At 41.7% G+C, this 25,930-nt stretch overlaps 1 protein-coding gene across 11 annotated transcripts in view; it reads right to left on the bottom strand.

Moving 5' to 3' along the window:
- Window positions 1-6,006: 6,006 nt before the first annotated feature.
- BDNF (brain derived neurotrophic factor) overlaps window positions 6,007-25,930 on the bottom strand; it is a 41,468-nt gene continuing 21,544 nt past the window's right edge. For 7 of the 11 annotated variants that reach the window (XM_068945294.1, XM_009679448.2, XM_009679450.2 and 4 more), the window contains one exon: window positions 6,007-7,760. In XM_068945294.1, coding sequence (XP_068801395.1) covers window positions 6,999-7,760 — 762 coding nt within the window. In that variant the 3' untranslated portion in view covers window positions 6,007-6,998. Of the gene's footprint in view, window positions 7,761-8,200; window positions 10,036-10,071; window positions 10,954-17,630; window positions 18,064-25,626; window positions 25,745-25,930 lie in introns of those variants that run through there. The other 4 variants (XM_009679449.2, XM_068945299.1, XM_068945296.1 and 1 more) reach the window with 4 other exon arrangements.

Below are 25,930 nucleotides of genomic sequence, written 5' to 3'. Positions count from 1 at the left end.
AAAACCACACAACTCTGCACTTCTAACAAGATACTTTCCCTCATTGTAGTAACTGCGCCCTTGTAGCTGATCACTTTGCATATCACTTGAGAGAGTATTATTATTAAATAAATAAAACGCTTCTGGAATTTCTGCTCTGTTTCAGGGTGCTTTTTTTTTTTTTTAATTTTGATATTGAGGGAGCTTATTAAATTTCAAAAGATAAGGAACAGAATTAGTCTGTCTTGTGTAAGATGATTTCCTCTTAATGTATTAGAATAGCATATTTGCATAGAGAACTCAGGTTTCTCCTAGCTGGTATCACTGCATACAAGTAACTTTCTTCTTCAAAGATTTTTGCTTATTTTTCCTGAACCTGTTTTATTCTTGGGGTCTGCTGGGCCCCTATTAGCAGGGCTCACGAGCCCAGTTGCAGCCTGCTGCCCGAGTGCAGGGGAGCACATCGCAGTGCGTCCAACGGGGCAGCTGCCGGTGGAGCCCGCTGCCCAGCACCGCGGGAAGGCCAACCTGCCCGGCGGCTCACCACCACATCCCACCACCGCTCTGCTCGTCCTGGCAGCTTTGCACTGCTGCTGGAGGCAGCGAGCAGAGATTGAGGCAAGCAGCCCTGCAGCTCTGTGCCAGCTCTCCTCCTCATCTCCCAAAAACCCTGCATGAGCAAACCGGCATGAGCCGCACTGATTAGATCAGCAGCGTTCGCTGCAAGCAAGCGCTGATGACAGCTCGTGGTGGCAGGAAAGCCCTTGCTGTCGTCGCGGCAGAGCCACCACCCTCCCAGGTGCTGGGGAACCACCAGGAATTACCAGTCTCTGATTTCCCTCTGCAGGGTATTCCCATGGAAAGAAGTATCAGCAGCAGATGGACTGGTTTATACCTGCTACTATACTCCCTTTCCAAAAAAACCCATTGAAGCTATTCCTTTAACTGCAGTAGGCTTCCAGTGAGGCTGCGTAACACAAGCTGTGTTCAGACATTGCCGGCACTTGTCCTTGCACAGTTTTGAGCAGCTGGACTACCTCTGGCCACGCTCTCTCGCCCCTGGGCGCCATGTCTCAGCCCAGCTGCAGTCACACACAGTCAACAGTACAGCACAAGCCTGCTTCACAGAGAAGAAACAGGAGCGCCAGTAGATACACTACATATAGATAAATGTATACATATATGTGTTGCTGTATACAGTCCTGAGACAACTGCTCAGGTTACAGACAGGTTTCAGTGATTCACCCTGCATTTGTATAGTAAAGCAAACACCAAGCGCTGATATTGCAAATAAAAGCTTACCTTTGAAAGCTTTCTTCCTCCATCTGTCAGAATGAGATTTAGAAGGCTCGATCTCCAGAAGCAGCTCAAATTCTGCAGCTGAATCCGAATCTCTCTCTTTTACTGCCTGGCAGAGTTGAATGCATTCATGAGATTTCCAGGCTTTCCTCTTTCAGAGGAATCTAAGAAAACCATTAATTCAGCACCACTGATTTTTGTCAGTACCCCAGGCTTTGGCTACCCAAAGCAGTAGCAGGTAGAGTGTATGAGTGCACAAGTGGGTGTTTTAAAAAAAAAAAAACAAAACAAAAAAAACAAATAGCACGCCTCCCCACCCCCAAAAAGGCTTCAAAACCCCCTCTCCTCTTCCAAAATACCCAGCTGCAGAACTTTCCTAATTTTAAAATTGCCTCATGAGGTGAGCAAGACTTTGGTGCTCACTTTGGTGCTTTATATTTAATCTAAACAAGTGCATTCATTCCTTTTCCATTTTAATTACCCTGCCAGAAGGTACCTTCTCAATGAGAACCTAATTAGGAGAAGTAGCCTGTGGAAGCAGGGTATTGCATCCACCTGGGACAAATTGAAATAAATGTCCTTGCCCTCTCACTGCATTTTAATGTTGCTGTTACATTCTGTTTGAAAACCTTTTACTATTTGCTGTTGCTCTCCAGCTGAGTGCTTTAAAATTCTAGCAATATGCCTTTATTCTTGCTCCAAGTGATAAAAGCTATGGAGATATTTCTTTCTTTTCCCCCAAACGGTTCATGGTTACAAAGCTAGAATTCAGTAGAGTTCTTATGCATGGACTGTTAGCTTCTATATCTTCCTCCATATTTCAAATACATATTTTGAGGGTGCCTATTTTGTTCCCTAGGTGCCTGTACCGTATGTTTAACAGTAAAATAAAGCTAAAAGAATCGAATCCATCTTTCTCAAAAGTTGTCTTGGGAAGAGAGAAAGGAGCCGGGCATTGTGGAGTAGTTGAAAAGCTAACACGTACTTGCCACGGAAAACGCAGAAGAGGAAGCGAGTACCAAACGAAGCTCGGCTCACGAGGAGCACTGCACTAGGAGCAGCATCAAGGCTCAGCCATAAAATAACCCCATTGTTCCACACGCTAACAATTCTAGTATCTGTTACTGCTTCCGTTAGCTCACTTTAAGACAACAATAAAGCAAGTAATGGCCATGCATGTGTGTTTAATATAAATGATAATCTGCAGAAGTACGATTTACTAGGTTCTGCAGAGACATTGCTGGCACTGATCTCTTGGGAAATTCACAGCAATGGAATTTTAAAAAAGAGTTTGGGTTTGTGCTTTTATTCATAAGTTATTTGAAAGTTTTCTATTCATCATGAAGATTTATTGATTGTTCTAGGACTATGGGATAATTAAATATACAAAGGCTTGGCAGTTATAGCAGAGCATATTCTTTTAGAAATGCTAACAATATGTTAGATCCAAGGAATTCTAATCTTAGTACTCTATGGGGTCATAAATAAGTTCAGTGTAGTGGATATAAATATACATGACACCATTTAAAAATCAGGTACATGACTGGACTCTAGCTATTGCATTTATGTCTCATTTATCCATTATTTATTAACATTAGTAACCCCCTCCCCACATGCTTCCATTTCACTGGTTATTTTACAGCTGAATAAAACCACATATATATATATTTTTTATATATATATATATATGTGTGTGTGTGTGTGTGTGTGTGCGCGCGCATTATTCATGGGTTTTTAGTCTTGTGAGGACTTACGGGCTATAATAAAATAGAAATACGTCATTCTGTTAAGTATCCCCAAGTTTTGCGGAAAGTAAATTCTTGCCACCCCTCCCCTCCCAAAGCTAACTGTCCAGCTACGAAACAGGTGGCTATCTGCCCTCCAAGTGAGATTTTATTGCTAAAATAAAGTAAAAATTGTTTTAAAACAAAGAAGACACATCTTTATAGTAAAACTCATTTGTTTTACAATTAGAGAAAAGAGTCACATGGTCCCCCAAAAAACCCCAAGATTTTTATATATATTTTGAAAATATATTTAAAAACATAAAAAACTCTATAGTTAAACATATATTATGTTAATTAGTACACTTAAATATAGCTTAATTATATTTACAATATGACGCAGTTGCTTTTAAATTTTAATGCCAATTTCAATTTTTCCCCAAAAACCATAAAATTATATAAATATACAATAAATATTTATGTTACACAAGGTGAATAATAGAGAACAAGGCCACAGACATAAACTTACATTTGCAAGAGTCTTTACTTTAACACAGCACTAGGCCTGCTGACATGCATGATATACCTTTGTCACAAACAGACCACAGCTAGATTTTACTTAAGTAACATGAAAGAAAACCATCCCCTCCCCCTCCCCAAACTTTGTTTTAACTAAAACTGCCAAGCCTGTGATCATGTATGCATTAGGGCAGTCAAGTAAGAGCCATGAGCCTGCAGTTTAATTCCCAGTATCAGATCATATAGGTTGAAAGCATCAGTTTATAACTGGCACGTTATGGGGAACGCACTCTAGATGTAGCCACAGGATATGGTAACTCCATCCCCTAGTCCTCTGCACGCACATGGGTTGCACTTCACCTCTTTGGATGCATTTCTAATGGAATTACTTCAACAGTCTGGCAGGTAGCAGTGTAACAAACTGCTGTCCTGGCTGTGCTGAGAGGGGTAGCAGTGTCCCCAGCACCACAGGCAACGGGAAGGGACTAGAAACCTCATCAGATGGCTTTGCTGCAAAAGCCAGGGACAAGTATAAACGACTGGTTTATGTTTTAATATACTGAATTTACATTTGCTGTTCCAAAAATAATCTGTAAGTGTTTGTTTGTTAGGTATTCATGAAAAAAAGGAAGAAAGGGAAGCCATCTTCTTCAGCTACTTTAAGTAAAAGGTATCCTATAAGTAGTCCCATTTTTTAAATTACTCATCTAGAAAGTTAATAGCCCAACTTGGTCCTACCGTTCAACTGTTTTAATTCTGGAACAGTGTCACCGTTATTTATTCCAGGTGAGGAATTCTGAGTTAAGGATATATCCGTCATTAACTCTGGAAAATTAGGAACTTTCTTTCAAGTAAAAAATTATGTTTCAACGCTTCTCTTTAGAAATTCATTATGTTAACTGGGGATTATTTTATTCCTGCTTCTAAATTAGATTACCGTTAGGTTACAGCTATCATTTCTTCTGCTAGTCTACATGAATGATCTGTTTGTTCGCTCATTAGCATCATCCTTTCCCTTTCCTAGGCAACCAACTCTAATTTTGAGGAGAGCCATCATCAACACCTAAAATTTAACTGGAGTGGAACCAACTGATCAATTTGGTTAAGTCTTAATCTCATTAAGGTGAAAATACAACTACAGTTGTCTTCAGTGGTTCCAGAACTTCCATCTCTCTGTAGCAGTTGAGACTACTGAGTAGTCCCAATCCTACTGGGAATACTTCCTGTGCAAGGTGTGGGTCACTAAATGCATGCGAATATAATACACATAAAACTAGTGGCTGATGTGAAATGAAGTCCTCTACTATGCCAAATTTCAGTTTGCAGGAAGAAGGCTTCAGTTGAAGTTTGAGATGTTTCATTAAGAAATTTTTTTCATTTCTAATGTCCGTATAGGAGCCTGAATACCTGCAGTTGGTCAGGAATGCCTTTTCAAGAGGCTTACACAGCTTTCTCTTATTATGAGTCTGTAGCGCAGCACAAATTTGCTGGAAGTTTTCATTTTATAGTTGGGATGGCTCTACTTTGACAGTTTTCCCAGTAAAGCAGAAGTCCTTCTACCTTAAGTGTGAGAAAGCACTTATTTTAAAAGGTGTCTATGTTAGCTTACAGGATGGGTTTCTGCTACTACTGATATAAATTCAATATTAAGTATATCCTCCAAAAAGAATTATTATGGGGGAAATCATATTTCAAAACAAGCTTTGCCCAGTTCAGCTTTTTAATCAACAGAAAGGCAAGATAATGCACAGATTCTGCAGTAGTCAGAAGCAGTTATGTTTTGCAGCATTTTCTCTCTGTTCAGCTATTTTACTTCATCTACAGGCATTACAAATATAGCATGCGCCTTTAGCAAACTCACTAATGAGCAATCGCCGCCTCTCTGCCCACTGCAGTCAATGGAAGTGCTGCACATAGCCCTCTGGCTTACAACTCTGCTCCATAGAAATACATGTGTCCAGCCTCATGCTACCAGCCTAGCTAGCCTGACAGGAGTATCAAAACCTCAGTAGCTATTAAGCCAGCTATTCCCACACTTGCCCTTACGCTTTCTTCATGAATATTTTTCACGCTGGTATTTGCTTTAATAAAATAAGGCTGACCGCAGAGGAAGAACCACATGAATGCAAGCATGCTAATCGCTTTCAGCTAGAGACAGAGACTCTTTCCACCTCACTCCATAGCCACTTCTCAGGGTCCCTCAGGCACAGGCACTTTCTCAAGTACCATACTTTGCCCAGGCACTTCAAGGCCTAAGACTGCTAGACATATTCCTCTGTGGAGCACACACCTGCGCTACACGTGCAGAAGCTTCCACTCCCTCACAGGATCACATTCAGCATTGACCATTACTCAGATAGCTTAGCCAGTCCAGGGGTAGATAACAATGTTTTGGCTTGACTAGGGCTATCCACTCTCATGACTTCCCTGCTTCACAATAATCTTTGAAGACCATTTTCTGGTGGTATTTCTGTTCAACAAGACATTTGGTCAAAGCAGAGAGTCTTTTATTACATTAAAGTCATTGCTTTCCACATTGCATGGGATACTTCCAATATGACAAGCTCCAGTTGTATGGTAAGTGAAATATTTTATAAATTGCAATCAATCAATGAATTCCTCCTTCCAAAGGGGGGTGGGGGGGTGGGACCCCAAACACAAACAAACATGGTATAAGCAAACACAGGTCTCAAAAAGACAGCAAATTAAAAAAAGGAGTTTAAAAAAAAAAACCAAACATTTTGCCAGACAGTGAACTGCTGTCTTTAAGCCTGAAGTTCAACAATGTGAAGTGGAACATCACCATTCTTTTTCAGTTGCCTCTTTTTTTTTTTTTTTTTATTTTTTTGTCAGTAGTTGGATTGCTATTGCAAACACCTTCACAACATACAAAAAAAACAAGTTTTTTATCCAGAACGTATAAGGTAAGGATTTTTTTTTTTCTTTTTTCAATCTCATGGGAGTTCAAAAGCAAAAGAGAAACAGTAAAACTATGACAACAGCACCTTGACATTGTTTTAATTCCAACGCTATCAGAAGAATTTAAAAGCAGTAAACAGATATAGTACTAACAGGAATAAAGATACTTACTGTCTAAAATGTAAACGGAATGTTTTGGTTCAATTTTTTTCTGAAAGAGGACAGTTTATCATCAATTCACAATTGAAGCAGCATGCAATTTTATTTATTTTTTAAACTTTTTATATTTTCAATTCTTGGCAACGGCGACAAACCACAATGTTAGAGGAATGTAATGCAGACTGTTTTTTTTTTTTTTTCTTTTAAGTTGTGCGCAAATGACTTTTGTTCCCCTTCAGGTCATGGATATGTTCAATAAATAGATTGTGGAACCACTGTACTGTATAAACTTCAGTTATACATGCAGTCCATAAAATTTTTTACTGAATAATTTACCCTGTTATGTATATATACAAATAGATAATTTTGTCTCCATATAATCTATACAACATGAATCCACTATCTTCCCCTTTTAATGGTTAATGTACATACACAAGAAGTGTCTATTCTTATAAACCGCCAGCCAATTCTCTTTTTATTATCCATGGTGAGAGCTCGCACGTAAGACTGGGTAGTTCGGCACTGGGAGTTCCAGTGCCTCTTGTCTATGCCCCTGCAACCCTCTTTTGTGTACCCCTTGGGGTTGCATTTGGTCTCATAGAAGTATTGCTTCAGTTGGCCTTTGGGTACTGGGACTTTTTCAAGGACTGTGACAGTCGCACCAGACATGTCCACTGCAGTCTTCTTCTCCGCCGCCGTTACCCACTCACTCGTACTGTCACATACGCTCAGTTCCCCACGGCGAGCTGGGTCAGAGTGGCGCCGAACCCTCATGGACATATTTGCAGCATCCAAGTAGTTTTTGTACTCCTCAAGCAGGAAGAGCAGGGGGGGTTCCAAAGGCACTTGACTGCTCAGCATAACTCGTGACGTGTACAAGTCTGCGTCCTTGTTTTCCTCACTGGGCTGCATGTCCTGATCCTCATCCAGAAGCTCCTCTATGACATGTTCAAAAGTGTCTGCTAGCGACGTCAGTCCCCTTGAACCAGTGTTAGGCCCGTTTAGGCTCTCAAGAGTCCCATGGGTCCGCAGACCTGGGTAAGCCAAGCTGCCTTGTCCTCTTACACCAGCTTCTTTCATCGGGGCAGCTTTCATGCAACTGAAGTATGAGATAACCATAGTAAGGAAAAGGATGGTCATCACTCTTCTCACTTGGTGGAACTGTTAAGGAGACAAACAAGAAGAAAAATTATTTAACTTACAAGAGTCAAAGCAACAGCAAATCCACCTAAGTTGTCATGAAATAAAACACATTTTCTGCAGAGACCTGCTTCATGCAGCCACAACTCATTATCAGTGATAAAGCACAGTCTTGTATGTATAGAGGTGTTCTTTGATTTCAAGTTTCAGATAAAGCATATGCCAAAACCTTAGGCAACACTGATGACGGCAACTCAGAATTGTCATGTGCCAAAATCCTTCTGCAGTAAGTATCAGACTAGATACTCTATAGATTCCCCATTTATTGGCTGATTACACCTCTTTCAAGTAACAGCAAAAACAGTAATAGCAAATGCTGCTATTCAGCAATGCAGTGTTTCAGTGGTAAGAGGCACTTTCACACGTGCGCTGTGCTATGAAGATCAGGATCATTGCCCCACCTGAGGGACTGCCAACAGCCACTCTCCTGGTCCTCTCCCCATGGGCTCATCTGTCATGGACCAGGCAAGACTCCCCTTTCCAGTGCAAAGGCAAGTATTTGATTTTGAAAATCTCTATGCCAGAAACATTTCATAGTTCTATCCCCATGAAACTGAGCAGCGCTGAGATAAGTTGCATTTGTATTTTTGAAAGCAACTTTCAAAACACAGAAAGGGGCCATACAATTCTCAGTTCCCCGCAGGTCAATTCCTTGTCTAAAAGTAGAAGGTATGTATACATAAATATAGACTAAGGAAAAAAGCTGTGCAGGACAGTTCACTTGCAAGACGTCTTTTCAGCTTAAATTTAGTACGGCTACATTACATGAATGCCAGGGAAAGGACTTCTAGATTACAGCAGTGATAAACAGCAAGGCTGAAATGACAGAACCACTGTACCATACTTTCCCAGGGCCACACACTGCCTGTTCTCATGCAGGCAAAACATCTGTTTAAATCAAATTAGATCTCCACGGAGGTTTCTGCCTGAAGCGGAGGGCCCAGCATGAACATCAGGAGCCAAACCGGCCAGCAGCTCTGTGCCATAGTTCACATAGGAGCAGTTTGCCTTCGCTTCTCTCATCCTGTCCAAGGTCTGGAGCGTTACCAGCTAGAATTCAAGGCCTGTAGCATGCTTGGCTCTGTCCCCATTGAAGAGGGAGACAGCACCCAGGAAGGGTGAAAAAATGGTATTAAGATAACCCCTCACCAACCTTGGAATTAGCAAAACTCATTCCTATCAGCACTCCAGTCAGTTTAACTTGCATGACTGTTCCCTCCCATGGGCTTTGCTTGGTCTTTAAACATTTTTAAGTTCCTCAGGGTAGAAATTGTTTCCTCCTGAAGCGCAGAGTACATATTTTAGGTACTGTCGTAACAAGAACCCTCCAAATCCTGCTGTAACCAAGAGCTATACTTTCTGGCTGATCCCTAAGTGCTACAATGACATCTGTCAAGTCTAGTTGCTTTTTTTCCCCCCCCCTCTTCGATCCTGGCTCTCACCAGTTCTGCTTGCTAGAAAGCAATGGCATTGTTCACATTTTTGAAGCAGCAGCTAATGCTCGTTTCTGAGCTTTTGAAGTTCATTCGGAAGTACCTCATACTTGGCAGAACTCATTGGAGTAAATGCTATTTCTGTTTGCCAACAGGGTGCTATGTAAAAAGCCTTACTTCATCTCCTGCAAATATGCTGTGGGAAACTAGTACTCTTAAGAGTCAAATGTGAAAAGACAATCTATCATAAAACATAAAAATAAAGTGCAGCATGTATTAAAAGGCACTACCCAAAATTTACATTCTCAAAATTAGTGAAGGGTTCACAGGAAGAGGGGATCATTTGGGGGAGTGGGGTTTTGTTTGGTTTTTGTTTTGTTTTTTGCCAAACTGCATTTTGGCTAAGAAACCTCTCTCCACTAGCACAACTATTCCTTCATCCCTTCATCTTTCTTCCTGTTTAAAAGTTTATTGTGGCATAGATTTATAACAATTAAACAAACCTGACATCTGTGACTCACAGGAACATAGTGTTTGCTCTAACGATGCAGAACATTAATATTTCGCAGATTTTTTCCATCCTAAGATCTTTGAAACATTTTGCAGGGAATAATATCAGATTTCTTCCTCAGAGGGGAGAAACAGAAACACTAGGGATGCTGAATACTACAACAAGGAAGAAAAGTCACCTTTATCAAATAAGGAGAGACAAGACAAGAGGGAGAAGGGGTTTTTCAGCTGGCATACAAAGACTGAACCTGCGGAACAGGCAAAAAAAATATTCATGCACTCTTTTGAAAATTATTTTACATAAAACTTCAAATAAACACCACTCTTACTCTGAGCAAGGAACAGAACACAGATCTTCTGGCTCCTAATCAAGTTCTCATTATTTTTATTAGAGTAGTGCCCAGCAGTCCCAGCCAATATCTTGACTCCAGAGAACAGATTCCGTCTGAGCACGTAGTACCCAAAAGGGTCGGTCCGAAAAAGGGAGGATGCAACACAAGATGCACCAGAACAAGCACAACAGAAACAGGACCTTGCATACATCAGCTAAGCACACCACTTGGACACTTCACATTTGCTTCTCAAATTAAGTAGGTGAACAAAGGATAGGACAGCTCCTGGAACAAGCCACATCCTTATCACTGGGCTGTTTATTTATCATGGTAGCAATGAAGAACTTGAAGAGACTTGAAATTAGTAGAATAGCAGCTGCGCAATTTAATTTGCGTGGATAAAGACAGAGGAGGAAGAGACATGCAAAGAAACTCATCAATTGACTCCGATAATCCCTAAGTAACACCTGCCAAATGGTGGCTGGTCACCGCATCTCAGTATTTTGTATTTCAGGTTAAATTAACCCTTCCTTGATCAGTTTTGCCCCCCAATTAGAAGGGGAAGTGCCTTCCTAAATTTGATCCACTTATATCCCATCCTATGACATCTGACCATCACCGTTATCCCAGTTAGCCAGAAAGGGAGCACAAACAGACTCTGAAAACAACGCTAAGACAGCACTAACATGCTGAAAATACACACAAAAAAAAATCTGTTCCCCTAAAGGCCACTCCTCTTCCTCCCATTTACACCAACATAAGAGTATGTCAAACTAAGCTTTAGCAGTGCAGATTGCTATCAAGTGGAACACAGATAAAACATCTACTTCTCTGTAAATGAGTCCCAAATTAAGCATAACTGTATAAGCAGGATGTGAAGAAAAAAATTCTTCTCTGCATGTTGATAACAACTTAAGCAAAATACATGGCTCTTGTCTTTGGCAGCAAATTGATATCAAATGAGTTAATATGAGGAAGTAATATTTTAATATCTAGGAAGCCTCTTCATTTTAGTGGCCACAGCAACTTCATAGTAGAAGCAGTTGTTCAAAATCTGCTAGTCTGTTAATCTGTTATAGTGGAGTAAGACTTAAATCTCACTATATGAGTAGAAACCCATAACCTTTCAGCTAATTTTGAATTGACTTATGAATGCATGGTTCGTATCTCCCTTAATGAGGCAGGACTAATATCCCAATGTAGTGCCAAAAAGGTCAGTGGAAACACTGGACGGCAGCTTCCAGTCCTTTCCCTCCTCCTCCCCAGCTATCAAACCTTCATTATATGGTAAAGATTAGAAATTCTGCCTGCTCTGTTACAATAGATGTCTTGTAAACCCCAGGCACTAACAGATAGTGTACACCCTTCTGATTATGAGCCAGTCACTGTGACCCAGAGTGGAAATGGAATGGCAGAGCGCTGCATTTGTCCGTCTTCCCAGCACGCTGCTTGGACAAGCTGCTTTCCCTTTCCATACAGGAAATACTCATCACGATGAGGCCTTGCACAGAGATGCCTCGGCATTTCTGTGTGCACCCATAGCTGACACCATCCTGGTGCACAGAGCAACTGTCTCCCATGGAGGCTCACCACAACTCTGAAGCTGATCATTCTTTAACCAAAGTGACCTGCCCGAGAAAGCCTGTTCTGAGCACATCGGCATAACTCAATGCCAGGCAGCACAGAGGAACGATGGCCGCTTTTAGTCAGATGCGCAACAAGAGAAAAAAAAAGAAATGGCCAATTGATATAGCTTTATTCTGTAGTCCTGTAATGTATGCGCTACCTTCTCATCTGTAGGAGATTCAGATTTCTAATTCCCACCTTCCAGAAAGGCTACTAAAGGCTGTAGTTCTTCTCCAGTCCTCCTGTTCAACTATATCACTGTGCATACAAGATCTAAGATTAGTAAGACGCTTCTCTAGGAAATGGAATACTGGTTCTGTCGCTGTCCCATGGACAGGTGCACACAATGACTGCCTTCTTTAAAATACATATATGCTATTTAAAATAAATTCATGCTAGCCTCAAACTCCTCCATCAGGTCACACAAGATGTGTCTGGCAGAAAAAACACTTGACACTCCTGAATGCAGTCCATTTTCATGACTGCAAGAACATCCTTCCTTCTCTCCTCGCAGTGCAGTACAGCTGAAGCTATGAAAAGAGGTCACCCACCATGGACCAGATCTCAGGGAAGACATGACCTAGTTTGTACTTCAGTAAAGTCCACAGAATTACAGCCAGAATAAGGCCACATAATTGTGGCAGTAGTCTCCACTAATAGAAAGGAGGCTCGTTAAATGAAGGTCACGTCAATTATCTACAGCTAGCTTATATGTGCAGTCAATTACCTATCTGCACTATTTACTTCAATATTTGTATTTAATGAGAATTCACTAGTTAATTGTTTCAGTCCGTTATTTTTAGTTATTTTAAGCAGAAACGTAACAATTTTAACAGGTTGCATTTCCAGCAGGGAGACCTGAGGAATAGCTGTGAACACGAACTGGCTCCTCTGCATCCTGATATTCGAGTGATATGGTTATGAAAGTTGAAGTAACTTTCTTTCAGTACTGAATAGATTTATAATGCTTTAATCTCCAGAAAGGAGCGTGCAGTAAAAGATAAAATTAGAAGCAAGACGACATTCATTTTCTGCCTTGCCATTTTCTAAGACCTTTATACAAAAGTTCAATTCACTAAATACTACTGAATGGCACAGGCATGAGTTCCTGCTCTACACATCATTACCGGAGTGTGTGAACAGATACCAAAATGGGATGCATGTCAGCACATGATTTGCAAAGACTTAATGTACTGAGAACAAATAGTTATTAACCTTTAACACATGCATAACTGGATGTCTGACGCACTCTGGTTGTCCTTAGGGCTATTTATGCAGCAAAGTATATAATTAATTTTTATTACTGAAAATAAAGCACCCCCTCCAAACCATACAGACACACATGCACACCCACACCCAATTTGTATTCTTACGATTTCCTGCTTCATGTCAGGAAGAAGAAACACCTTTTATTTTTATTCTCTCATATTGGTTTTCCCCAAGGTAATGAAATTTGTCTAACCATAATGCCAGAGATAGCAGAGACCAGGTCAGAGCCATTTTAGAGACTTAGGTGAATTGCAAGCAAATTCACAAGTAGTTTGCAAACTACAACTTTTAACATGAGAAATTTTCTGTCATCTTATGTTGTTGAATATTGCCTGTGGTACAGCCTCTGAAAAAAAAGCAAAGAAACTCCAACAGTACTTATTATTGACTCTGAAGAAATACGCATCTATTTATGCACTACAAGTAGTTTTGAGGGGATTCCTAGCTTTCACTGGACAGTCTCCTCAAGGTGTACAAAAATCACAACCACTCCCATTGGCCAGAGGAAAACAAAGAAAACAGCAAAACAGTAAGGTGATGACATAACATTCCTGATCTCTCACTGAATTACGTACGGATCAGATAGTCTCCTAGAAACTTTCTTTATACTTTTCTGGAGATTCAAAAAGCCACAGAAAGGGCACACTGCTGCTCCAAAGCTCTGGGAAAGAGGATTCAGCTGCTCTAGTATGTGCAGACCAGACAGTGCCTTCATTACAAGCACACTCATACTTAAATTTGCCAAGTACAGGACTACGAGGGGTTCCCAGTAGGATTTGTCTGATGGATCTCAGACCCATTCTGCCCATACCAGGAAACAGGCAGGATTGAGTTTTGGCAGTACAAAGAAGCAAGGGAATAGCAGGCCAGACTCACAGATGGTATCAGAGCTTTCAGAGAGACAACACCCATGGAAGAGAACAGATGCGCACTATTTTTATACTTTTATAAGGGGGACTTGATCATTGCACTAGTGACACACATACTGCCTTTCCAGCTGTTTGTGTAGCGTCCCGCACAAGGGGCACTCAAATTGCACTAGGGTCTGTGATCACTACCATAAAAAAGGGAAAAGAAACTCAGCTCAAAAAGGCACTTACATAGATGTCACTACACATATCAAACACAATATGCTTTACTGTAACTTTTTTTGCCACAATTAGTTTCACACTGAAATATCAAACTGCACAGTGGAAGTCCCTCTCAAATGAAAGGGCTACCAGCAGGTTTCATTTTGTTTCTCAGGAGTATCATGGGTAGGGTAACATGCCATACTCCTAAAGCCTTGCCAGAAATACTGTACCAGGGAGGCATGACTTCCAAGACCAAGTCCTAAGCATTAGCAAATTCCAATTTCTGAATTGATTTCAGGTTTAGAAAACTGAATGCAGCTGTTTCAGAATATTCCTCATGACAAATTCATGCCATTACTATGTTCATTCAGAGTTATATGATCCTTCTGTGAGAAGAAAGTTCACCTATGAAATAGGTTATCAAAAAAAAAAAAACACTACAAAATAATCCCATGAAACATAGATACTCCATGCCAAGATATTATCTCAGTCCTCCATGAGAGTAGATAATTTCAGTTTTCTGAAGTCACCCACTTCAATAGCCACTGCAGCTTTATATAATGTTTGGTGCTCAGGCTGAATTAACATTAGTGCAGCATCTCAGACCTCCAAGTGGCATCTGCAGTATGAAATACTGCGTCGCATCGTCACAGGACTAAGCTGTTCTGCCAAGTACACACATGAAGCTCCCACTGAAGGCAGGGATAATTGGCATCCGCGAGCAGGAACAGAACAGAGCGTGTCGCACACAAACTAGCGTGAGTTGGATCCTTAGCACAGTGACATGTATCCAGCAGCCCTGCAGCAACCCAGAAGCTGCTGTACCACTTCAGCCTGGATCTGAAGAGTGCTTATATATTATTGAACAGCATGTAAAACACTCCATGCACCCATCAGTTCTGCAAGTGGCAAGTGTCCTAGGACCTACAGAACATCATGCACTCAACAGGAACCTAAGTGAAGCTTAGCCAAGGAGAAACCACTGGTTAAAAAGGGCAAGCATCAGATGGATCTCTTACCCGTGGGTTGGGTAGGCAGGGCTTTCCCTAGAGCAAAGGGCAAGGGCAGCCCATTTGGTGCAAGATACTTACCTTGGCTGAGTCCCTGACTGTAGGTGGCGTTGCTATGAGGGAATACCTTGCTTTTAGCCACAGTCAGTCCTTGAAAGGAACCAGATCAACAGCACACCCTGATGCGTGTGAACCAGAAACTGGAAACGCCTGTTGTTATAGCCCTGATGGGTAGTAACAATATGCTAGCATTCGCCAGTGGTGTTATCAGTCATCCTTTGGTTGCCCGCCCTCACGAGCGGCTCTCTCTCAACACATGCTCAGTCCAGTTCCTAGCATCGCATCTCCACGAAGTACTTTCCATACAAGGGCAAGGGATAAAGCTTACACCAAAGTATCGGAGCAGCTTCTGCGAGTATTAAAGTCCAAAGTTACATGGGAACAACCAGATCAGAAGCAGACATTGGTAAGTTTGCAAAGCCATCACAAGTTTGCAAAGCCATCACAATCTACGTTAATGGAATAACAAAGAATTTCTATTAAACAAGAACGGGGAACCTAACCCATCCCTGTCACTGCTGCCTGCGGAAGGTTGTTGCATGTGCCCTGCCCCATAGCTACTTTATATCTCTGGAGATAACATTGTTGTCAGAAAATTACATTAATATATTAACATAACTATTGAAAACACTTCAGGAAGAAGCACTCTCCTTTCACCACTGATGTTTTACAATGACAACAATGCAGCACACCACAGATTTCAAAGCGGTATTGTCTTCAGCTGTCTTTAACATGATTTCATGCTGAAAAAAGGCTTTGGCCATTGCTCTGCCTGCTTCTTGGTCCCTTACCTCTTTTAAAAACTTGGGGACCAGACTCAGAGGGATACAAGTTTGTCAAACAGCACTCTTTCCACGGCTGTGTGAGAATGGGCAGACAGGCAGCAGACACCCTCCAAATTAGCACTCCTTATCTCCCCCCCGCTCCCTGCCAGTGTGGCGGGCAAACCTCAGCCCTTTGGCAGCAGCTGCCAAGCTCATAAGCATCAGGGCTTGGCCGTTTACCACACAGCGTATTGTTGCTCCAATTTTAGGAGTTTCATAGAGGACCAGGAGGTGTATCTGGCAAAGGTGCAAGTGCTGGAAAACCAGCTTCATTAGTTACACTGCCCAAGGGACAAACATTTTAGTGGAACATAACGAAAAAGAGAAAAGCCTGCAACCGTGCAGGAAAAAGTACTTTATCAAACTCCTGCTTTCCCCCAGATGTATAACGGTGTAATTTCTTTTACAGAGGAACACTACACTGTGATTTCTGTGAACACGGCACATTAGCTTTCCCCCCCCACACCCCAAAAACTGAAAATGGAAAGTTGTAAGCCAGGTAAATCTCATCCTTGTCACCAGCTGCAGTGACCATGTATGGCATCACAGGACATGGTTTCCACCAGGACCACTGGGGTTTGTTGCCACAGCACATTCCAGTGGACACAGTCACTGGCTGGTTTACAACTGTAGCGTGCTGTTCACGTTTATACCAGCTGGGCAGGCGGCCCACTATTTGTGCGGTCATGAAATGAGATGGGGCCAACACACGAACTGTCAAGCTAATAGTTGTATCAGAACAAACTGTGGCAGGTTTCAGTGAAACAGTTTCCTCGCAGTTGAGGCTCCCTCTCCTTTGGGATATATGTATGTGTGGTAATAATTATACTCTTGAGAGGAAGTGGAAAAACAAACAAACAAACCAAAAAACAGAAAAAGGTTTGCTAGGTGTACAGACTGGCTCCTCCCTTCCCCCAACTATGTAAGCACACAAGTAGCCCAGACATGCCTATGAACAGAAGTATGCAAAATCCAGCCCAACACAATGCAACTCTCCTCAGCTCTGAGCTCAGGAGTGTTTTGTTTCAGAGAATTACACCCGCACACGCAGCCCCAACAGCAGAACGTGGCTTCACTGCCAATGCACAGCTCTCACTCACTGCAACAGCCCTTAAGCTCCAAAGGGAGGATTCATATACGCAACTTCACTAAACGAAGTTTTTTAAAAAAAAAAAAAGTTTAATACCTGTGCCTTCCCATAAGCAGATTCTACTGCCCTGCAGGGAAGGTGAGCCTCTCTTCAAATAGCTGAGAGGAGGGGAGGGGAAAAAAAAATAAGAAAAAAAAAAAGAAAGAGTTGAGTGAGAAACATAACATTATTCTACTGAAAACAACTAACCCTTCTCCCTCTCCCAAACCTCTGCACAATTTGATAGATCGTAGATGATCTAGAAATCACTGTCCTATCAGTAATCAAAAGCAGAGCTGTCTTTTCAATGGTAATGAGGTCCAGTAGCTCGGGGGCAGGGGGGGACCCTCACCTTTAAAAGTCACAAGAGAGCACAGACTGGTACTTATACTGCTGTGCGTCTCCACAGGTATATCCCTTCTTACAGAATATACCACCAAAGCATTGCAAAGTGCTTGGCAAACAGTCAAGCCCTCAGCATACTTGGGTGAAGGAGGAATAGCATCAGAAATCCCACTTTCCTGATGGCTAGGCTGGAGCACATTAAGAGGTTTAAACAACTTACCTAAGATCGCACAGCAAGTCACTGCTGAACCAGGAAAACACCCCCTCCCAGGCCCTTGCTTTAGCCACTACACAAAGCTGCCTTAACCATACGCATCATTCACATATTTTGTAAATCTCTCTATAGTAACTTAGATGTCTAACCCAGAAAGAGGCAGGGCAGCTGATTAAAACCTTGGGGGTATTATTTTGAATACATATGCTAGCTCACTTCCATCTGTGTCGTTAATTAGTTCCTGACTGTAGGTTAAATGTAGGGCATGTTGTCACAAGCCTAAGGTGGGGTGACAGGACCTCCTGCTATTGCCATATGGCTTTCTGTTTCTTCTTTCATTCTTCAGTTTTTAACCTCATGCTTCTAATTTGTGGCCTCAACCATTATACAACAAAGAACAACAAGAAAAAGGAAAACTAGTGTTAAAATAGAAACATTCTTCACTATTGAAATCTCCGAGTGGTTTCACTGGAAATCCAACACAACTTCCTGTCTCATCCACAAGCTACTTTCTCCCAGAGCAAATTTGCTATGAAATTCAGGAAATAGCTATTCCCATAGAGAACTACTACAACACAAGTAGGTATTTACCAGCCCTATAAACACAGAACAGGCAGCTTGCCAGGAACCAAAGGTCAGTCTTAATTTGTATAAAATGGAGAAGAACGGGGCTATGCCTACTCATAACATGGATGCGGATGCTTGGCCCTTTGAGGGGGTGAAGTCAGCATAGCAGTACTCAGCCCTCATCCAAAAGAGGCAAGAAACTGGGAGGAAGTAAGACTGAGTTCTGCACACTGAATCTTGTCATCTCCACAGCTACATCTTTGTTAAAAAGACAAATAGCTCAAGACTGTCCTACTGAAACCTATAGGTCACACTTTGAAACATGTCTGAAGATGACTAATTACAAGATATGCAGAGTATCAGCAATTCCTCTGCAATCATTTTCTAGCAGGTATAGCTCGAATACTAACAGGTCTGGTGGTGCTTTGCAACTAAAGATTCACTCCAAAACGTTTAATTTAGAGTAGATGTTGAAGTTTCATCGCATCTTCTAACTCATTGCAGAGCTGTTGTTCCACTAACTAGAGGCAGGGGAACTGATTTCCGGTATTTGCAAGCACAAAATTGTGTAACTTCCATAAGTAACAGGAATCAGAGCAAGAAAAAAAAAATTCTACGAGAATATCCATGCTGAACAAATCTAATGAAGAAACAGGTGCTGTGACTTCATGCTGTAGAGTTATGGAATTCAAAATGTTCCATCCAGCTTTCCCACACTCAGAGGCAGACCTCTTTGGAGGCCTGGACCCCTAACCTTTTTTAAAAATCTTATTTTTCGCTGTGTTTTAATGGAGGCACATGGAGTTGATTCACTTATTCTTGTTCAACATCCTTGCTCATCATTAGTGTTCCTGTTACCTTTCTGCCATTGCAACTGCAAAAGTAAGGTTGCCATCAGGGCCAGGAGGAATTAATCACTGATACACAATAAAAAGAGAGAAAAGGACTTAAGATGAGTGTTCCAAGAAAGTCAGCTCTGTTTCGTTCTGTTTTAAATTCAGATGCCGATCATTAATTTTTAAAGGCTAAAGCTGATTTTCAGGCTTGTTATGCTAGGTATTACACAACTTATTCCTCTGAGAGGATGTTAAGAGGCACCTGCTTATCTTCTCACACCGTTTCATTGGCAGCAACCTGCATATGCCACACCAATATCCCGCTGCTTTAATGAAACGTGAAACATGCCTCTTTGCTTCCCATAAAACAAAAGCAACCCTTCTTCAGTCTGCAGGACATTAGCCGCCAATAAAAAAAAAATAATTGTGATGTTGACCTAAACAGTAATGTTTATATCTGGAAAAACAAAAATAGAGAAGTTCCTATGTGCTTATTTCTAGTTTTGGTTCAACCCATTATAAAGATAAAGGGCAGTCACGATGTTCAGCAGCAAATCCTTACTGCACCACGGTTTCCTGGCACCAGTTCTGGAGAAGTTTCCTTTGCCAGCTTGAACTTGTTAGTGGCATTGCTTCCCCTTTGGGCTCATACTGCTTTTCAGTACAAATTCTATCAAACAGCATTTCTCTCTTGGCATTTATGGCTCAGTCAGACTGGATTATCAACTGAAAAGGAATGTAAATAGCAAGTGAAGATCCAAGTCTCAATGCAAGCAGCCAGCAGGCGCAATTATCGAGAAATACCACGAAACAAGTCCTGTCGCTCATCCCAACAGCGTCCATACTGGCACTTCTCTAGTTTGTTGAGAGCTATGACTGAGGGGAGGTTAGTTTATTTACTAATCCAGTCCTTGGATAAAGTTTAGATTTCATTTCTTTTCATCTCTGGATATCAAGTACTGCACATTCACTCAGGGCACCCTGTCCACTGTAAAGAAGGCTAAACTAAACCATATGATACTCAACGTTGCACCTAGTTCAGAAAGTAAACGGCATAACTGACTAAAGAATCCAGAGATCATAACCTTTAATTCCCTGATCTAGGCAGAGCTGCATTTCTCCAGGAGCTGTTATGTTTAAAGAAGGCAGTGTTTTGATCATGTTGGATAAGGCACAACACGTGCTAGAGTTGGCACAAGATTATGTTTAACTCTTCTATAGATATATGTACTACAGGAGTCTGCAAAAAAAGAGTCTAGTTCTGTCCTTAAAATTATATCTTTAAATGCAGCAACATACTCAGTCTTTTGCATGCACAGTTAATATAAGTGCATTTAGCAACATTTTACTGAAGACTTCTCCTAGTTGGTTCTTTTGCCAGAATCTTCTTGCAACACTACACACCTATAAAGGACTACAAACCTACCTGTAGCCCAGTGCATACACCAGAGGGGCAGACACTGGATGGGGAACTCCAGGTGAACCAAAGGTAGTTTTTCAAACACTACTTTGGTACAACAACTGTTCTCCCTGCTCAACGTAACATGGTACAAACAGTTTGCAGTTGCCTCTTGACTCGAATGGTAAATGCCTGTGTCACAGCTCCTCAATTTTCCACAGGAAAACTCCAGTCCCTCAGAAGCTATAAATTAAACACTTATCCTGATATACTTCACATTGAAAGATTTAAAACACTTTAAGAAATTAAAAGTATCATCACCTAAAAAGATACCCTGCACATGCAGTAGACTAGTGACTTGGTACTTTCAAGGTTGGATGAGGTATGAGGTTGCCACTTGCGCTTGTTTTAGTTGTGTGGTGTTTCTTACCCACTGGACATTCTGAAAGCCATAAGCTACCAGTTATTCTAAGGGCCCAAAAATGTACTGTTTCTGTAAAAGTCAGACAGAAATAATTGGATATAAGATTGAGTTCAGTGGATAAAAATGGCACATCGATACTTTTTATAAGTTATTCCTGATAAATAGGCAACAGTGCTTATTCTGCTCTCCCAAATGCAAAGTCTGCCTTTGCTATAGTCAAAAAATGATATATAAAATGTATAGATGAGAAGTTGCAGGCTCAAAATAGAAAATTATACCCTAAAAAGTGAGAGGTAGATGGGGAAAAAAAAAGTATATAACATGTTGTTAGATCTGGGGCAGCAACAAAATATCTACATATCCAACTTAACTTCAATGCCGAATTTTGAAATTGGGAAAACCCTGGATCTACTGAAACTAAACTAAATGCTGTTGCTTGAGTTGATACACGATGAAGATCAGAATTTCTTCTAATCCACCAAGCATCTATGAAAGGTTGGCCCCTACCAAGTAGATTTCAATGAGTTAAAAATCAAATCCTTAAGGGACTGGTTTTACATTGCACTTATTTGGTGCAAGCTTTGGACACGCTATCAAGCCTCACCAACACCTGTAACAAATCAGGATAAATCTGACTTGCAAATATTTCCTTAGGTATAGCCTAAAGCTCAGTCAGCACATGACTTACTGAAAGTGAGCCTTCTTGTTTACCTATTTAAGCCATGCAAGGAAGCCTGTGCAAAGATTAGTTACTCGCGTCACCAGAATAGGATTCATAGGTACCACCTTAGTTATACAGTTTAAAAAAAAAAGTCTGCACACACCCACTAAACTTGCTGCTGCCTAATAAAAAACAATTGGGATTAGCAGCCTCACTCATTTTAATTGGCAAGAGTCACACATGCAAGCCAGCCATAGCAGTGTGTTTGTATCGTGTATCTCTAGGTGGCGGTAGCTGCTCAGATTTTGAGATATCAGAAGCTGCTTATCTCAATTTAGCAATGAGCATTGCTCCCATCCTCCTTTCTTAATTTGAAACGCGACCCCCCCATCTCTTCATAATTTATAGTAGTCTGAGGCTGAGTCACAAGGATTTCTCCGTTTTCCTATCAAGTACACAAGAAAAGAAATGAACTGCCAAAGCATTGAGGTAATTTATAGCGCAGAGCACTGAAAGCTTCAAGTCGATCAAAGGACTCGGAGAAACAAATAAGAACAATCATGCCTTCTGTTCTGTAGAAATGCCACGGCCAGAAATAACTGTCCTAATTAACTGGTTTAAAAAAAAAAAAAAAGAGAGACTTCTCTGAAAGATACAATGTTCTTAACGTGGAAAATATACAACTGCTACAGCTTTATGGCAGCTGTCACCAGGGCATGAAAATTCACTGCATGAAGTTTCCTTTTGCTTTTTCTAGTTGTCCATGGTACTCATCTTCAGGCAGGTGTATCCATTAGGGATGCCTAAACCATGCTGTAATGGGACATTCTGCCACCACGAGCGTAATTGTTACTAGAGGACTACAACCACGTCTAGTCAGGATCCTTCTAGCCGATCTTCTGTTTGCAAGTAATAAAGGGTAGAAACTGTGATTTGGTTAAATCCGTAACACCTTCAGTATTTCAGACTTCCAATTAGATGTTGGCTATTACATCTGGGTACAGCAGTTCAACTCTGCCAGTCTATAGTCAGCCAATAATTAAGTCCTGAAGGTCAGGGGAGGGGAAGAGAGAGAGACACACACAAATATGATCCTGGCAGTACATATCACCTACACTTTATGCATATGACCATTTGCCCTGTCGTATATGCAACACTCATACAGTGTTCCTCATTTGACTGATCAGAGCCTAGACTTGTAAGCAACACGGCCAGCCTAAGGTTATGTTAGAGCACACAGACCATAAAATAATGACTATAAAATTGAAGTGTTTGCTTCTGTTACTGTATGTGTCAATATTTCCACATCAAGTAGCATAAGGATTTATTCCGATAAGATACGAGCTTAGGCACTGTAACAGAGCTGCTGGTATAGGAAGACCTGTTATTCATTAGTTGCATTACAACAGTGCTGAGGAGTCCTTGTCAGGTGACCAGGACTGCACTAATAGGCGACAGACAAGATAGTCTCTGCCCTGAACAACTTGCAATCAAACAGAAGAGAAAAGACAACAGATGGATACAGGATATGGACAAGAATAAGATTTGTGAGCTGACGGACAGCAGGCGCGGCTTGCCAGCAACCAGCCCCATCCCAGCTTGCACATGGGGCAGCTTGCTTAGCGCACCTCTGTACTGCTCTCCCTGCTGCCGGGAACAAAAGTGCTGTTACTCACAGCACCTTCCCAGGTGGGACTGAAGACAGTAGGTTACTGAGCTACCACTTCATTTAAGCAATATGCAAAAAAAGCCTCACGTCAGTGCTTTAAAAGCTCCCTTTAAAAGGCTATTCACAACTAAGCATTACCAAGAATGCCAGTGTATGAACTGATCTCAGAAATGATGGAGAGTTTCCTAATTAAGCAGCAATTCGGCTATTTAGGAGGAACCAAGCACTCACAACATATGCTTGAAAACAGGTCAAAACAAGTTAGTAATTAACCTATTAAAAGCATATATCCTCTTCTCATGGCACCTCCACCAATTCACACAATGCCTAACGTGAGACTTCTCATGTGGGCAGAAGACACATTCTTAGAACAACATTTCAGCCTTCTATACAAACCAGGAAGGCAAATATGCGAAATATTTATTTATTTTAATAGGAGTACCACACTTGTTCTAGTAGAGTGAATTGTTTCTTATCTTCATTCAGGCTTACGCACAGAAGCGATTAGAGTCTTCTTCTCACAAGTTTTTGTGACCTGCTTTTATATTTGCACCCTGGAAGAGAGCCATGAACACAGCTAAGCATGCAGCTCCTTACATTTTCTCACTATAACTACGGAGTAACAGTTAAAGAAAGTACTACAGATATTGCAAGGAGTTTTAACTGCAGCGACTTTCAGTTCGGCATTGTCACCATACACATAGCTTTAAAGCAAACGCACTGATCCTTATTTTCCTCTGTGTTCTGTCACATTTTAATGAATCTTTACAATCCTGCGCGTCTCTGCACTGTGTTTTGTAGTATTCCTGCATACTGTATAGTACTCCTGTAGCACTGCAGCAAAACGCCTTAATGTTTAAAAGCACATTGCTGAAACTCAACTTTTCCAGTCCAGCCTCTCCCTCTCCTGAGGGGAAAAAAACGTTACCCGTTTTCCCTCTGCTATTTCCCTTATTATATCTGGATTAGTCAAATAAAGTATTCTTGATCCCTCTGACCTGGTTCACCCTGACTTCAGGGCCATATAATGCCAGGATCTACTCTGCAGGTCTAGAAAGCAAAGAACATTTGCTATTTGAACAGAAGGCACACTACTTACAAATGGGTTTTCCCAGCTGCGGTTCAGCGAAGTTGAGCATTAAGTGGTAGCACTACAGCAGAAAATTGTTTTGAGTTACAGAGCCCTGTAGAAAGGCTCCTCTTGTATCACTTTTCATTACGTAAATAACTGAAACGGCTACCAGCTCCTTCAAGCTATTTTCTACTCTAAGTGAGGCTGTGGCTTGCCCCGAGACCTACGCTGCGGGAGCAGGGTGAAGAAAGGCACCGTTTGCCTCCCCCTTCCCCGCACAGCAGGCTCCCTTACCCAGCTAGCGTCCTGCCACCCCAGGCACACACTGCTGTCACACCTGGGACAGCTGCCCCCTCTTCTCGCATGCCAAACCACTCTATGCATAGCCGGGATAGAGGCAAGAGCGCTCTCTCTGCCCCCTTACAGCCTTTCATACCCAGGCTATAGTCAGGCCTGGGATAGTCACCGGAGTCAGACTTTCGTACAAGTGCTCACAGGCGGCACTCTTACTCCGCGAGTACAGCCATTGATTTCTGCTAGACGGTCCAAAGGGTGAGGCACTACCTGGCACAGATGCGGGGAAGGGAAGCTGGTGCTGAATCAATACGACGACCTTTCCGTTTGAGATGGCAGATGATACATAAGCAAGGCAAACTCTTCCCTTGTGCTAGCAAGCAGCTGCTCAGGCTAACTTAGGTGAAAGCTGCTTATGTCTATGAGCAAGTGATTCGCTGTCTGGTCCTTTGCTTGCATCTGAATATATATATAAGGACAAACAAGGAAATTCATTTTATGTACTTATCACACCATGAATTAAAGATTACATAAATACTTGCTCAAGAAGATGTATCACTAGGATAGATTCTTTGCATTCATTAGAACTGTGTTACTAGAAACATAAATAAGTAATGATTATTGATCTCACAATAGTAATAACCTCAGAACAGCAAACTATAATAAATTGAAAAGTACGTATTTTAACTGTAATGCACAATTCAAGACACTAATAGCATCTCTTAAAGAAATAAAGAAAAAGATTGTGGCCCACAACTGTAACACCCCATGCTTTTAATCTCATAAAAGTAATAAAAGGAGAAAAAAAATCAGTGGAATAGTGCAAGGCCTTCAAAACATTAATTAAACCTTGGGCCAACCAGAAAAATTTCCCGTCTAAGGCCAATTGCTTTTTGGCTGGGGGATCAGTGATTTCTGTATCAGGACAAAGTCAAAACAAACCGAGAACACCTAAGCTTTCCCCTCTCCTCCTCCCTGGTACGTTTAAAGGATGCAACTATGTCACTTAAACTTGCTCAAAGCCCAAAAAACTTCCTCTTTAGGAGGTGTTCCCCTGTCTACATGCTCACAACCGCTCACCGAGGACTTTCATATTCGGTCTTCAGCTGAACCCGGCAGACGCAGAGGACAAAGACTTTATGGCACAGGAATTCCAGTTATGGTAACCAGCATGTTTTAAATTCCAGGAAAGGTTACATTTCAACAAGTGTATCTTTCCATCCCCGCCTCGCACCTCCCCGGCGGCGCGACGCACACGCCGGGCGCCGAGCCCGGGGGGGGGGGGGGAGAAAGAGGGGGGGGGGGTCCCTGCCGCGGCCCCCCCGCGCCGTGCGCTGCCGCCCGCCCGCCCGCGCCGCTCAGCAGCGGGCGGAAAACAAACAAA

Source organism: Struthio camelus, chromosome 5 (genome assembly GCF_040807025.1).
Source record: "Struthio camelus isolate bStrCam1 chromosome 5, bStrCam1.hap1, whole genome shotgun sequence".
Classification (NCBI taxonomy): domain Eukaryota; kingdom Metazoa; phylum Chordata; class Aves; order Struthioniformes; family Struthionidae; genus Struthio; species Struthio camelus.
Note: the sequence above shows the minus strand (reverse complement) of the source record. Positions and strands in the feature narration are given on the sequence as shown.